Source organism: Erpetoichthys calabaricus, chromosome 3 (genome assembly GCF_900747795.2).
Source record: "Erpetoichthys calabaricus chromosome 3, fErpCal1.3, whole genome shotgun sequence".
In the NCBI taxonomy this organism is placed as follows: Eukaryota; Metazoa; Chordata; class Cladistia; order Polypteriformes; family Polypteridae; genus Erpetoichthys; species Erpetoichthys calabaricus.
Genome location: NC_041396.2, coordinates 46,220,147 through 46,237,103, shown reverse-complemented (window position 1 = coordinate 46,237,103; position 16,957 = coordinate 46,220,147). Strand labels below are relative to the sequence as shown.

Here is a 16,957-nt window from a genome sequence, read left to right as displayed (position 1 = left end):
TAGGTTTTAATTCTTTTCAGGATGAATGTGTTTAAAGAGGCATACTACTGGGGTTGTATATGTGTAAGAAAGGGAGTAAGAGTAGGACGGTTTTAACAGATTCACTGGAATCCACTTAAATCTGAGCAATCAAGATGGTGTGCGATAGACAGAGAGAGAGAGAAAGGGTAAGTATTTTAACAAGGAGGCATTATAATACCAGCTAAGGAGGAAGTCGAAGGAGAAAGACAGAGTGAATGAAAGTACTTTAGTAATGCCTTTGAGATTACATGGTCATACAGTCTCCTCTGCTTGAGACTAAACAGGCACAATCTCTGAGTCTGTCAATGCACGACATGTTCTTAAGTTCTGGGATGCACTTGGATGTTGTCCTCTTTATAGCTTCAAATGCTGCTATGACTTTTTTGTATTGTGCTGACCAGAACTGCACACAGTACTCCAGATGTGGCCTCACTAGAGCATTATAGTCTAAGCATAGCATTCCTCAATTTATATTCAATAACTTCATATTTTACTTGCATTTTTAATTGCTTCTGTGTATTGCCTAGAAGATGAAAATGTTGTGTCACCATAAATCCCTAAACCCTTTTCAGAGATGGCTTTCTTAGGACAGTGTCTCCCATCTTGCATTTATAATCGATGTTCCTACGGCCAATTTGTAATACTTTGCACTTTTCTAATATTCAACATCCAAGTGTTCACTTAGATCTGAAGACTGTCCAAGTCTTTATAAATTGTTTTGCTGCCTCTTCTGTATCTGCCATTCCTCCAATTGTAGCATAATTTGTGAATTTCACAAGTTTACCAGCTACTAAAATCAACATCATTAATATCAGTTAGAAAAATTAATGGACCCAGAACAGACCCCTGAGGGACTCCACTGATGACCTCACTCCATGTGGACCATTCTCCTCATATCTGTACTCTTTGTCTCCTGCCAGTTAACCAATCTGAGATCCAGTATTGTAGGTTACCTCTGATGTCAACAGCTTCTAGTTTCAAAATTAATCTTCAGTGTGGGACTGTGTGAAAGTTTTTTTTTAAAAGACTAAATAAATTATGTTGTACGCTTTACTTTTGTCAAATACTGCAGCAGCTCACTCAGTAAAATCTGAAAGACTTGTTTGGCAAGATCTTCCTTTAATTAATCTACAGTAGCTTTTATTTAGCATATTATTTTCATATAGATACTTTCTAATTTATTTATTACAGTTTCCATTATTTTGCATAGCACTGAAGAAAGACATATTGGTATGTAATTACCAGTATTCATTGTGTCTCCTTTCTTAAAGAGTGCAGTCATTTTTGTAACCTTCCAATCATCAGATACTTCTTCATTCTGACGTGACTGCTCAGATGTGTCTTATAAAGGTTTTAAGATGATAATAATAATAATAATAATAATAATAATAATAATAATAATAATAATAATTCATTACAAATATATAGCGCTTTTCTCAGTACTCAAAGCACTATCCACACAGGGAGGAACCGATGTCTTTGATTTCTTTCTGTACAATTGGTAAAATCCCATTAGGTTCAATGTAACAAGGGATTTAAGTAAATCTGTTAAATCAGAGCTTGTTTTCACATCTGTATGGGGCATTCCATTTATTTCTTGTTTTACAAATACTTGGGTGAAACATTTTTTCAGTTCATTCATTATTTCCTCCTCATTTTCAATGATTTCTCCTTTTGTGGCCCTGAGATTTCTTGATTTCTTTTTTATCATCTTTTTTACTGAGGTAGTACTCAAAAAATTACTTGCTATTTGTTTTATCTACTCTAGCTATTTTTTAGCTTCTCTTTTGACCTTCTAATGCTTTTCGGATGTCTCAATGTTTGATATTCCTCTAAGTCAGAATTATTTAAATGTTGTCTTTAAAGTTTCCTACATGGTGCTTTTTTCAGTTTTCCTTATTTAATGATTTCCTTATTTATCTGTTTTGGCCAATTTTTCAGTCTTTTTGTTTTCTTTGCTTTAGGAATATGCTAATTTTGAGCCTGGATCAGAAAACTCTGAAGTGACTCCGCCTATCATTAATAGTTGAAGAGTTTTCTAGATAATGTAGGTACTCTGACACAAGATGGGAAAATTGCAGGTCAGACGGGTAGTTTTGTAAAGGACTGGGAGAAAGCGAAGCCAAAGTTGAAAGAAGAAAGTCAGAAAACCTTGTGTCAAACCCAAAATGTAATGTTAAACTCAAAGGCATCTAATGGTACTTGAGATCCTAAATAACCAAAGCTTCACACTTGCACAATTTCATTTTAAATTTTGTATCCAAAATCTGGGACGATCCGAAAGTCTCTGATCCAAAACTTTATACCATTCGACCCATGATGTCATGAGCCGTGCATCTCCTGTCATTCTACATGGCATTATGGAAGCATCTGCTGATAACATTAACCCAAAACAGCAGCGGCCTTGGAATTCAAGATGGGAGCACGTGAAGATGCAAAAATATTTTAACACCTTTGAAACAGTTTTATTCATTAAAATAAAATAGGGAATTTTACTCAGCACCTAAAAAACCCAAGCAGATGCCAGAGAAATCCAAAATTTACAAGAATCAAGAAAAATTAATTTTAAAATGAAAGCAAATTATACCAGAAAAAGGTTTTTGAACAGAAATAGAGTACTCAGGAGAGGACAAATGAACATGGTGTACTCAGGTGTGTATTTTTTATGCATAATAAAAATAATAATTTTCTGTTTCAGAATTTTTTATATATCTACAACTTTGACATTTGTTGTGAGCTTGCAGTATCGATTTTTGAGAGAAATTATTTAGCAAGTCTGCTCAGTAAGAGTTAATTTTTAATACTGTAGTTTTGTAGTATTGTAGAAATCATTTTTTTATAATCTGCATATCCTTTGGTTCAAAGAAGCCACTGCATACCCTGTTATTTATGAGTGCACGTTAATAATCCATATTATATTGGATTTTACTCTAACATTTTTTTTTTTTTACACACAAACACAAAGCTATACATATTAAATATCAGGACAGCCTAAAATTTCTGTTTAAGCAGTGGTGTTCAAACCACTCAAAAACAAAAAGAACATACAAATTCCACACTGAGGGCGATCAAATTTGAGACGTCTGAGTAAGTCGTATGGAATGCTAAGGAACTGTGCAACCCACAATGAATCATTTTAAAATAAAGTGTACTTTTCACTGAGTAAAGGAATCTATTTTATGTCTACAAAAAAAAGATATATTGCCACACAAAATTGTAGTCATTATTAAACTATTTCAGCATTATTTAAAAATATTTTTTATCACTGAATTGTTATTATTTATTTTATATTGAAAACAGTCAGCCAGCAGGTATTTAGTACCAATGGTTGTGTTTGTCTGTTCATAACCTTCAAACACAGACGGAAATACATTATCAGATTTTAGTTTCAAGTTGCTTAAAACCATGTTTAACATGGCCAGGATTGTGGCCATCTATGTCTTAAGCAGTACCTGTGAGTTGAGTGGCTGCCCATTCCGAAGCCATCGAATGGTAGGCCTGGGTTTGCCTGCGGCTACACAGCTCCATCGTAGCACAGAATTGATCTCTGACTCTGTATCACTCATGACATGCAGCCACTCTGGCTGGGCTGAAAGTGGATAAGAAAGCAGGAAAAGGTGTAAAAAACACAAACAGAAATGTAATGATGAAGTCCATATAGCCTTTAGAAGAAATGGGCAACATTTTATATCTGTGAAGATCTACATTTATTACTGAAAGTAAATGTGAAGTGGAAACCACAAAATGATGTAAAAGCTTTGACTACACTTGATCACCATCATATACGGCATTAACCCTCCAAAGTTTTTGGCCTACTTAACGTACACCAATCAGCTACAACATTAAAAATACCTGCCTAATATTGTGTAGGTTCCCCTCATGCTGCCAAAACAGCTCTGGCCTGTTGAGGAATGGACTCAAAAAGACCTCTGAAGGTGTCCTCTGCAATCTGGCACTAAGACGTTAGCAGCAGATCCTTTACGTCCCGTAAAGTACAAGGTGAGGCCTCCATGGATTGGACTTGTTATTCCAGCACATCTAATAGGTGCTCAATTGGATTGAGATGCAGGGAATTTGGAGGTGAAGTCAATTATCCTCAAACCATTCCTGAATAATTTTGCAGTGTGGCAGGTCACATTATCCTGCTGAAAGAGGACACTGCCATCAGAGAATACCATTACCATGAAGGGGTGTATGTATTCAGGAACAAACTTTAGGTAGATGGCACGTGTCAAAGTAGCATCCATGTGAATGCCAGGACCAAACGTTTCTCAGCAGGACACTGCCCAGAGTATCACATTACCTCCACTGGCTTGCCTTCTTTCCATAGTGCATCCTACTACCATCTCTTCCCCAGGTAAACGATGCACATACACCTGGCCATCCACATGATCTAAAACAAAATGTGATTCAACAGACCAAGTCACCTTCTTTCAATGATCCATGGTCCAAGTCTGAGGGTCACATTCCCATTGTAAGCACTTTTGTCAATGGAAAGGGGTCAGCATGGGCACTCTGGCTGGTTTGTGGCTACACAGCCCCACACACAGCAAACTGAGATGCATTATGTGGTCTGACACCTTCTTCTCATGGCCTGCTTTAAGTTGTTCTCCAATTTGTGCTACCGTAATTCTTCTGTTGGATTGGACCAGACAGGCTAGCTTTTGCTCCCCATGCACATTAATGAGCCTTAGACATCCATGACCCTATCGCCGATTCACTGGTTGTCCTTGCTTGGACCACTTTTGGTAGATACTAAGCACTGAATACCTGGGAAACCCCACAAGACCTGCCTTTTTGGAGATGATCTGACCCAGTCATTTGGCCATCACAATTTGGCCCTTATCATAGTCAATCAGATTCTTACACTTGCCATTTTTCCTGCTTCCAACGCATCACCTTCAAGAATGGACTGCTCACTTGCTGACTAATATATCCCACCCTCTGACAGGTGCCATTGTAATGAGATAATTAATGTTATTCACATCACTTGTCAGTGGTTTTAATGCTGTGGCTGACTGGTGTAACTAAATACTGGCAGAGTTGAAATGCTTTTAAGTATTACAATGCCTTCGTTCACAAACCATATTGGTAGACCTCACTAGTTACCTGCCCATCAAGATCAGGGTACCTTGTACTGTGATCCGGCCCTGGTAGGTGTCCCATCCCTCTGAGTTTTTAGCCTCACACTCATAGACACCCTCATCATCGAAGCTTAGGTCAGGGATCTGAAGGACAGGCTGATCTGCTGTCAGTAGAGCCTTCGAGGGAAGGGAGCCATCCACTTTTCTCCAGCGTAGCACAGGGACTGGGCTGGAAAGTGGAGGTGGAGGGGAAGCACAGGAGTGTTTATTGGGAGGTTGGCAAAATGATGGCATGGGAATGGGGCATTAGTTTATTTTATGAGTTTCATGATAGGAGCAAACACAATGAGTGGGGTGGGTTTAGGTGGTGTAATGTAAAGGAACAATCCAGGTTTAGAAATAGTTACACATGAGGTTGAGGAGAGGTTGAAATGGGTTGGAATGAAATGGAAGGAATAAAAACAGGCATTATATAGGAGAAGGATGATGTTTGACATCTGTATATTACCTATCATGCTGCCATCTTAGTTTATACTGAAAATGTATTATAAAAACTAAAAAAATACTTAATTTCCCTTTGATTTCACTTTTTCCATTTGCACTGACTACATGAGGAAGACTTCAAACAGCTTTCAATGAATAACTAACTATATGAACGAGCAACCATAAAATGCTTTTGTTCTACATACCATTTATTTCCACTATGACATTCATTGTGAATTTGTTTCATAACATGAGTGTTAGGTGATAAAAAGACAAAGACTACTCTAACTTTGGTTACATAACAGTGACTTTAGCAGTTATATACTTACTTGCCGTAAGCAAAGCATTCCAGTTGAGCAACCTGTCCGGTGAGCGCGTAAGTCTCAGATGGGAAGCGTACCTTGATACTGGGGCTATACTTCCTGTGACTAGCTGTACAAAGAAAAGAGAATCAAAGGCAGACTTGAGGCACTATGCACAGTAAGAAGCTAGGATAATTATCCACAACAAAAAATCTTAATTTTACAATAATGTTTGAATTTTCTTCCCATCTGTGTAATTTGCCACCTACCAGAGTGTACCATAATTACATTTTCTACATTTTAATAAAAAATTGAACCTAAAGGGATACATTTCCATTTGCAGGTTTTATCAAAGATAAAGTCTAAACAAGTATTCACACTTACTTGCCTATATTAAGGCAAATTCTTATTTAGCAGACTTGCAAAATTCAGAGTATATGTGACTTGTGCTTAAACTCTCACCACATACAGTATGTAAATGAATGGAATTATTGATTTAATTATGCATGAAATATCAGTAAAACACAAGAATCTAACCATCTGGGTTAACGTTGAGACGGGTGGGTTTGCTAAAGACACTCTTGGTGATGAAATCAATACGACTCGTAGCAAAGCAGGAATATGTGCCCACATCGTCAGCTTTCACCTTGGCCAGATACAAGTTCCCTGTGACTTGGGAGATGAAGTGTCTTCCTATTTCCAACTGCAAGAAGTTGGGGAACTCTTTCAGCAACCATCGATATGATAGGCCTGTTAAAATATGGAACAGAAAATATCACAATGTAAATTTTGCAGAATGCATTTACTGTTTATACATTCACATTTAGAAATAAGAAAAACAACAATGAAGTACAGCATACTGTTGTTCAGTGGGGTAAATGAAGATCTATTTTCAAAAGCTAGAAATACAATTTAGAGGTTTAGAAAACCAGAATGATATTAGCTTACTGGGATAGTGCTGGGGAGGATTGCACAGAAGTGTGGCCCCTGCTCCCTCATTCACAGTTTGGGGGCTTCTCTCATCGGGGGAAAACTCATGGAGATCTGAGGGAAAGAGAAGGACAAAGAGAACAGAGAAGTAATTTTAAATCTGATCAGTGCAGACACATGTCAGCCACAGAAAGATAATATGTTGGATTTATTCTTAAGCTTCCCACTTTCGTTCTTTGAAGTAGTGTGTGAATTTTCAAGTTCTAGAGTGTTCACTTTGACATATAGAATTCTAAGTGTTCACACAATTGGTTTCCATCCTAATACTCACCTTTAATATTTAAATATTCAGGGATAAGGATTTCATTAACTAATTAAAGCATTTAATTACATTCTAAATTATATAAATAATTATAATTTAAAAGTAGAAGGTGAAAGTGATATTTGGCAGGAAAAGATATTTATGCTTTGTGTAAAACAGCACACAGCAAAAAAAAAGTGTCACATTCTCTGAATAAGATAATGTCGTTAGAGTGCAAACAAATGGTTGAATAATATTGTACACTTTAATTCAGGTAAGTGTTTGTCTAGTAAGTGCATTAGTGCTCAAGTGAGCCGAGTTGGCTACCAAATGAAAGTCCCTCACTCCTCACTCCAGACAATGGTGCTTCTTTTTGGGTTCAGTGGCCAGGACAGTTGCTTTTCCAGCTCAGTTCTGAGTATCGAACTGAAGTTCACATCCTTGTTTGGACTGGGAGAATGTGGTGGCTTCCGTGAAATTAACCCTGCTATATTGGTGCTATGACATTAACTTTTCAGGCTGGTGAAACGAGAAAGCACTTTGCCACAGAGGATGAAATTCAGCACGCGAGAGTATTACAGTAGGTGTAGTTGATTGCAATTGCAGTCAAAAGCTCATTACATAAAGAAGCTCAAACATCTCTACTTATTGTATTATTCACTCACTGGTTTGGCTCATAACTTCATTATGTTTTCTAATTTAGGAATATACAGAGCAAACAAGACCCTGCTGTTTGTTTGTTTCTTGACTGTACAAATTACCCACCACTGCCTACTGGCATGTGCTTAACATGGTTTGGTAGATCAATCTACACTACAGTCTGATGCAAATTAAATATTACTGTCATCAGTCCAATGTGGCATCTCTGCACCTTTTCCTCAAAAGTAATCACTAATTCGTTTAATGAGTATTTTTAGTATATTTACCTCATATTTGGTGCATATGTAACTTTGATCCACATCAAATGCTGCACAGTGCTTTTTAGAGGCTAATCTCCATGTGGACTCGATATTTATAACAACTTCTATTACTTTCATTAATTAACCCATATAAAACTTTACAATGGATGAATAGTTTCAACTTTAGATTAAGTATTGCAAAAAGATCTACACACAATGAATAAACGATTACAAGAAGTGTAAAAAAGCATCTTTTAATGCTTGTTAATGACCTGTTAATGAAAATTAACTAATATATCAATTGTCATTTAATGACATTTACAACTCTTTGAATGTACATGAACTAATAATCTGTTAAGTATTACATAACATTTTTGTTAATGACTTATTAATGAGCATTACTACAAACTGTTTTCGTATTCTGCAATGATTCATTAAGCTAAACGACAAATGAGACAGCTACAAACGCATGGCTATGACCCAGAAGCCGAAGCTAATCTTGTTCAGTCTATGTTAGACACATTACTATAACTCAAAAGGCAACAGGCTCACTATTTATTTCTGTTACATTCTCCCTATAAGTTCAAAATCAAGAGTAAATGACTTTATTATATGCAACAGAAATGTAGCAGTTTTATGAGACAAAAGCCACAGGTCAACAATTCTTGGACTTAAACCTACAACATCACACTGACCACCCAACTGTCAAGCAGAAAATTAGGCAGCCAAAATGGTCAACCAAAATAAAGGAACATTGCTATAGTCACGTCTAGATGAAGGCTACCTACACACTACTATATTTTCATTCAAAAATGGCGTTTGTAAACAAAAAAGCGTTTTCTTTTTTCTATTTTAATTGATTTTAATTGGAAGCAGATAACATTCAATACAATCAAGTCAAACTTAACGAAGCAAAATTCAACCCCTACGCAAGAGAAAGAGGAGAGCCAACGACCAAAGCTGCTCTATAAAAGCAACAAAAAAGGAAGAGTATTCTTTTCCCCAAAAAGAAGCTTATTCAGAAATGTTATTAATTAGAACCTGCCGTATTTTTAAAAAGTTTTGAACAGATCAGAGAGGCAGTACCAGTTGCGATTACAAAACTTGATAAAAATCATCAAATGGGAGTTCAAGAGAAATGCATTATGAATGTTTTCAAAAAACTCACAATGACATTACACAATGAACGACACAGCATCAAAATTCTTGGCTAAAATCATACGTTATGGGGCTTTGATATTTGTTCGTAATGACGGCTTGGAGCTTGTTGACCCTTAATGACGATGTGGCTTGTTGATTTCTAATGACGTTATAGGGTTTGTGCGCGGTCCGGGCCCTGGGAGAGTACACATGCTGTCAGGCCCTTTCTGCAGCCAGGTACTCGTGACAGATCCTCTAAGTGAGAATTTGATTTTTACCAATTACAAATAGTATAGAACATGAGTTACCTACTGACTTAAAAGTAGTGGGGTGAAATTCTTCGAATAGAAGTGGGTGAGAGATGAGGAAAATTGTTCCTGATTTTGGGACAAAAAAGCCATATTATATATAATGTTTTAATAAAAATAACCTATATAAATAAAATTGTAAGCCACTTGGTTGTTTGTTTGTTGGCTTACTAATTACACAAAAATGTTTGAACAAATGTTTACAAAATTGTACACGTGCCTTGCTGTTGGTTCAACTTAAAATATAAGCTATATATGTCATATCAAAGATAAGTGTTATAACGAGGAGTAACCCAAAAACCAGTGCCAACACATGGACTACAATTCCCATCAGGCAGCAGGATTGCGCTATGCCTGATGATGCCATCAGCACGCACAAAGTCTTCTACTGGGCGAAGTGTATAAACAAAGCTGTAAGCCATTTGGATGTCTGATTGTTGGTGCACTAATCATGTAAAAAAGTCTGAATCAACTTTAAGAAAATATTGCATGTGCCTTACCATTACTTAAAATATGGGCTATATATGTCATATCGGAGAGAAAGGTTATAATGGGAAGGAGGCACCCAAAAACTTGTGCTGACGCATGAACTACAATTCCCATCAGGCATCAGGAGTACGCTATACCTGATGGTGTCACCATCACGTATAAAGTCTTCTACTGGCCAAAGTGCAACCTTGAAAGACCACAAGCACATACAGCGTTTCTTTGCAACTAATCTGGATAACAGTTTCATTGTCTTGCTGGATTACAGCTTTTGTCTAAGAGTCATTTTGTCTCATCACGGGTTGTGTTAGGCCATGTTGAATTTCCCAGAAGAAACTTTCTCCCTGTTTATTTATATCCACAATTCCAGGTAAGTTGGCCAATTAACTAAAAGTTTACCGTTTACCAATGACTAGGTGACAGTTCTGTTTAACTGCAAACTATTAAGCAATTTTTACAAAAGTGTTTAAGTCTTTTCTAAAGGAAAACATAATGCATCAATTTACATTAAAACATCTTTCAAAGATGTCACCATTGCCCACTCACTTTTGAATATTTCAAGTTACTAAAACTTACAGCCAAATCGCAGAACTGCCTCCTTGCTGATGATTGTGCCACTTGGATTACTGGCAAGACATTGATAAGAGCCGCTGTCTTGAGCCCGTAGGGGGTTGGTAATGACCAGATTCCCGGCTATTAGAGTGTAGCGTGAGTTGGAATCCAAGTTCAGTTGTGTGCCATTTATTTTCCACCTGAGGAGAAGAAGTCATAACATAGATGTTAGCAAATGTAATGTTTGATAGAAAAGAGTGACATCCTTCATTGTAATCAATTTGAAACATATGGCCAACAAAATAAATGAGGTAAGGAGTTCTACATTGACACCTGTCTCCATATATAGAATTTTAATACATAGCCTTAAGTAGTTGAGCTATTTTTGATAAATAACTAAGTCTGAAGTTTTATGAATAATAAGGTTTTCCAGCTTTCCACCCTACAACTACACACACACACGCACACTCAGTACTCTTTATGACCTTTTCTGAGCTCTTGCCCACCCCATTTCACCACTTTGTCTACAGATTTCCACCTTCCACTGGTCCTGTGTGTCACTTTGAGATTCCTGAAAACAACTGTTATGAGGCAGCTACATGATGCAGAAGCTCAATGTCTTTAGGCAGGCTTTATTTTAAAATTCAAGTGCTTTCTTCTTTTGATTTCTTCTCTTTGAGTTCACTTCAGATCTCTTTTCACTTTATTTGTGCCCCTTTATTTTACTTGTCCTCCTACCTTTTTTTGATTGTGACATTCAGTTCAACTTACTACTCCATGCCTTGCAAGTTTTGATTCCCATTTACTTCTCGTTTGCATTGTTGAACTTGTTCCCATTTGTCTTTAACCAGATTTGTACTAGAGACTAGCTCAGGTTCTTTCAGTCAGTCATACTCATGGTTCAATTTTAACATCATCTGTTCTTACTACATCAGGTGCAAAGTAGCACTCTATGCTCTTAAAAACCTTGCTGTCAAATGCAACCCAGAGTAAAGGCACAAGAGGAGGGGAAACATGGCGTGGGTGAATCTTTTTTTTTATCGTACTGTTGTAACTATTCTGAGGAGACATGGAATTAATAATTTCACGAGAACATGTGGAAAAATGTGGAAAGGTAGATGGGGATTGATGCAGAATGTGTATCATCATTAAGCTTTTCCATGAATTTTTTCTCTTTCTTTCTTTCTTTCTTTCTTTCTTTCTTTCTTTCTTTCTTTCTTTCTTTCTTTCCATCATTAAAGTGATTTAAGGCTATTATCTTGTGTTCCTTGTGAAAATACAAGGACTCAAAGGACCATGCATTTCTAGCATGTGCTATGTAAGTGCCTTGGGAATCCTGTGTCTTTTTTTTCAGTTTTATTTTTTTTTGATAAAACAAGAACAGGACATTCATCCCATCATAGCTCATCAATCGCTGTTACCTAATCTTTGTCTAACTTGATTTCATTGTGAGAGCAGTGCTGTTGGGCAGATAAACACCATTATATTACTCCTCTATCTTTGAACCGTCTAACTTTTGTTTCTAGGTATAATAGCAAGTGTAATGTTGATCAGCATTATGTTATGTATTCTTCTGTATGTTTTTGATTTTTACAGACTTTTTACAATAAATATTATCATTCTTGCGAACGTTGTTAAAAATAATGGAAGAACTACATTTATATATTGTACTATTATTAATTATCCATTCATCCATCCATTTTCCAACCCGCTGAATCCGAACACAGGGTCACGGGGGTCTGCTGGAGCCAATCCCAGCCAACACAGGGCACAAGGCAGGAACCAATCCTGGGCAGGGTGCCAACCCACCGCAGGACACACACAAACACACCCACACCCACACACCAAGCACACACTAGGGCCAATTTAGAATCGCCAGTCCACCTAACCTGCATGTCATTGGACTGTGGGAGGAAACTGGAGCACCCAGAGGAAACCCACGCAGACACGGGGAGAACATGCAAACTCCACGCAGGGAGGACCCGGGAAGCGAACCCGGGTCTCCTAACTGCGAGGCAGCAGCACTACCACTGCGCCACCGTGCCGCCGTACTATTATTATTACTACCTAATTTCAATATTTATCTAAACCACAATCTCCAACATCCGAGTCATTTTCTAACCAGCTTTGCATTAAAAACAGGGTTGTGGGGTCCTGCTGGAGCCTATTCCAGCTAGCAAAGGGTACAAGGTAGGAAAAAACTGTGGACAGGATGCCACTCCATCGCAGGGCAAACACATACACACACATTGACTAGGGCTAATTGAATGTCTCCAAAGCCCCTAACCTGCATGTCTTTGGACTATGGGAGGAAACCGGAGCACCTGGAGGAAACCCACACAGACAAGTGGAGGACATGCAAACTCCATGCATGGAGGACCTGGATGTGAAACCTGGTCTCCTTACAGCGAGGCAGCAGTGCTACCACTGTACACCTGTGCCACACCAACTTCCGATCTACAAAAGTGTAATAACTGCTAGAATCCACTCTCATTCTAAGTGCTGCAGACAAACACTTCATGTAAATTTTGATCAATCTTTTTGTTGAATGCATTTGGATCATCCATCGAAGGGAATCTACTGCAACTCCAAAATAATTAACCCAGAGGTGGTAAGAAGTTATTATTTTGCAGATTACAAGTAAGTTTCAAGTTGTTCCACTCAAGTCTTAGTTTAGGTCTCCCAAGTCATGATGGGCAAGTCTTGAGTTAAGTCTCAAGTCACAACAAGTACGTTTCTAGTCAGTCTTAAACTTCAAGCCCCAAACAAGTCAATGTTTGTTTCACACCAGATTGAATGCCATGTGTTACATTTACTAGTACAGTTTCCAACCTTTTAATACTTGAAAAAACAAAAGAAAAAACACTATACATATAAAAATGTAACATTAAACCATTTTCGAGTACCACCACTGATCATAATAATAAAAAAAAGTTATTCAAAAAAATGAGGATATATTATCTCACAGGGCTATGATGCCTTGTATTTCCAAAAGACCAAACTGGCCAACATTCATTTGGACAGTCTGGAAGAACAATGTAGCGTCTTTGGAGCAGCATGGAATGGATTGCTTGACTGAGAAATTCATAAACTTCAAAAGCAACATTAAGTAAACTAATTGTTTTATGCATTTTAATAATGAAAAAATAACCTTTATCTCACTGAGCACCAGATGCAGAGGAGGAAAATCATTCTCAGTGTTTCCCATGACTGATTAAGGTAGTGATGGTCCCATTTGAGAAGATGACAACATTCAGGACTGATTAAGTGGAGCTTAATGTAAACCAGCTTAATTTCATTGCTTTTTGGCACAAGAAGAATTGTGCACGTTGGAAAGCGAGAGATGCTGACATGGGATGCTTATTTATCATTTTTATCCTTTCCCCTTTTCAGCTAACTGCGCGTTTATTTTTCCAGACTTAATCTATTTTCTGACAAGTACTTTTCTTAATGAGATGCCACTGTGCCATGTTATTGAGGTTAGACATATCATGCAGATCTGTTTGTCTTTTTTAACAATGACCTTCTTGGTTTGAGTGGAGTTGACATTCCTTTCCTGAACAGTCAAACAGTCTTGTGCACTCAGTAGACATAATCTAAAATCTAAAATATCAACAAATAAATAGCAAGCTTTGATAACGTTGAAATGACTACCTTTTCACAATTACTAAATTATTGTTTAGCTTTGACTTACTCTTAACTCACTAATACTAATTACTAAATAAACTAAAGTTACTGTTCTTTGTGTATCCTCATGTTATGTTCCATACCTCTCCAAGATTTGTTTCCAAAACATGTTGTGCATGTTGCAAATCTTTTACTGTTAACAATTTTATAATCTTTGTAGTTAAATTGTATAATTGGTGGGAGCACGTTTCCAGCACTTTGTCTCTACCTTCATTTAAATACTTACACACAAGTCATCCCAAGTCATAAGATGAAAGTGAAAGTCCAAGAGGAAGTCATTGCTCTTGAAGGCCATGTCGAGTTTCAAGTCTTATTTTATTCTGTCAAGTCAAGTCTCATGTCTAAGTCATGTGACTCAAGTCCACCTCTCTGGTATTAACTGCTTGTTTCTGGTTATGCCACAATATCACTGTGAACTTGAGTCTTTCAGTATTTTGTTGTAGACTTGCTTTTAGATTTATGATCATTACATGTTTTAGTCAATTCACTTTTACAGAAAAAAGCTATTTGTTTAATGATTATCTTTCTTGAGGACCAAAAGTATCCTTGCTCTTTCAAAATTCAAAAACTGAACATCATCCATTAGTTTGTTATTGTGATATGCAATGGTGGGATAGTTGTTTAAAGTTGGCTCTGATTCAGTAAAACATTATTGTTCTTATGTTGACTTTAAAAACCCAGTGTTGGGTGGTCTGAAAATTGAGAATACACCTTATGAGAAGCATTTAGGAGTCTCAGTTGACTCTTCATTATCCATATCCAGTCCTCAGAAGCAATGAGGGAGTCTAATGGAATGTTAAGCTATGTTAAGTGCTTGAACTTGAACTTGAACTAGTACACCATGCAAGCACAAATCAAGGTTAAGATATACACATTAAAAACTATACTATTGGGGCCTCATGTGGGATATTGTACACAGTTCTGTTCTCCAAACCCCATAATGATATATCTACAAAGAAAGAGTCTAAACATGAGCATTTCCATGACTGCAAGGTGTAAGCTCTGAGGAATGACTCTTCTTCTGAAGAAAAGAGAGGTTAGAATGAGAGATGAAGGGGAAAATTATGCAATAAATTACCAAGGAATTGGTACAGTGGATTACAGTTGTTACATTAACATGGGTTCATGAACAAGAAAGAACATTCATGCACAGATAAAGACTCAACTGGATGATATTTTTCAAAAGTTTGGTGAATGGGATTGATAACCTACATTAGAACAAAATGCTTGTTCTTATTAAAATTATTCTTATGTCGTTATCTGCAGAGCAGAGATGTAACCCTTAGGTTCATAACATGGATACTGCATATACATAGGCTGCACCTTCATATCTTGCCCTTGAAACTCATAAATGAGACAGGAGAAAAGCTGCATCTTTAGCAAAGTCCATCACCTACATTAAATACTGTAGATAGGTCAAGTATGCAAACTCTCACTAGATAAATACATGTACATGTACCAAAAAACACACTTCATTTCACATTGTTTTAAAGTACATAAAAATACAACAGAATAATAAAAAAAAAAAGTTTGATATTTTTCAAGTTTAAGCTATTTCTTCACAATCATGGTATATTTAAGTTAGTTTGCCACATTAAACTGCATTCTAAAGTGAAGCATATTTTATAAATTTAAAAAAATAACTAGCTTGCTTTTGCAATTTACAATGGAGCTAATAGGTACTGGGTTAACATCGTGAAGAAAAGTCTTAAAACTTTCCTGAATACGCCCACTTTGAAGTACCAAAGATTTGTTTCTGAGGTGTGCATGTGACGAAAACGTAAATTGTAAATAATAGATTTTATCACAGATTCTTGGTACTATTATGTCAAGGAGAGGATATGTTTCTTGCTTGGTTCTCTGTTTGCAGCGGTCATCGTGGGTAGAGCTATGACAACCTAGACCCCCAACCACAGACTTAGATAAATGCCCAGTAGCATCGTTGTGGTGAAAAGAGTACAAACAAATTTCACTGTACTTTGTAAACACTACATTAAATCTGAACTGAACTGATTACCCTGTACTATATTTTTAATAAAAGCCTTAACATTTTGAAAAAGCCAAGCCAATTGCACATGGCACTTTCCGATAAAACAATAAAAAATACTCAGAAAATGAAAAAGGCAGCGTGTGTAACAGACCAGATTGAAGTGCAACAAACTAATTATCACATTTTTTATGGATGGATATGGAAATAAAAGAACTGAGCACAAGGTTTATGAGTAAGTAAATTCATTGATACTCTCTGGTATCAATCAATCCATAAACACATGGAGACAACAAACACACTCCATATAGAACCTGTTGCTGTGAGGCAGGAATGACAGCTCTGCACTACTTCTTTGCCTATGTTAAAACAGCCATTCATCCATTATACAACCCGCTATATCCTAACATCTATAGAGAATATAGCAAACTTAAACTTGAAAAAGGTTAGGTAAAATAACATTGCTACAGCGGCCCATGTTTGTGTGTTTACGCTGTGATTGAGTGCTCAATAATTGTTGGGATAGGATCCAGCTGCCCACAGAACTCTGCCATGGATATACAGGTTAACAAGATAGACAGATGGATGGATGGATGGATGGATGGATGGATGGATGGATGGATGGATGGATTTATTGTCTGTTCAGTTCTAGTCATTTGACTGCATGCTTCATGTGTGCTCAGTATTCTCTCTCACTGAAGCAAACTTGTACATTATCAAGCAAGTGGCACCAGGCAATATCTTTGTGAAATAAACATATAAGCTTCTCTGCAGTGA

General features: G+C 37.0%; 1 protein-coding gene across 1 annotated transcript in view; it reads right to left on the bottom strand.

Moving 5' to 3' along the window:
- cntn2 (contactin 2) overlaps nt 1–16,957 on the bottom strand; it is a 137,058-nt gene that overhangs the window by 61,251 nt on the left and 58,850 nt on the right. The window contains exons 4-9 of the mRNA XM_028796741.2: nt 10,531–10,706; nt 6,839–6,934; nt 6,428–6,640; nt 5,918–6,020; nt 5,153–5,334; nt 3,474–3,610 (exon numbers count right to left, since the gene is read on the bottom strand). Of these exons, the coding sequence (XP_028652574.1) occupies nt 3,474–3,610; nt 5,153–5,334; nt 5,918–6,020; nt 6,428–6,640; nt 6,839–6,934; nt 10,531–10,706 (907 nt within the window). The remainder of the gene's footprint in view (nt 1–3,473; nt 3,611–5,152; nt 5,335–5,917; nt 6,021–6,427; nt 6,641–6,838; nt 6,935–10,530; nt 10,707–16,957) is intronic.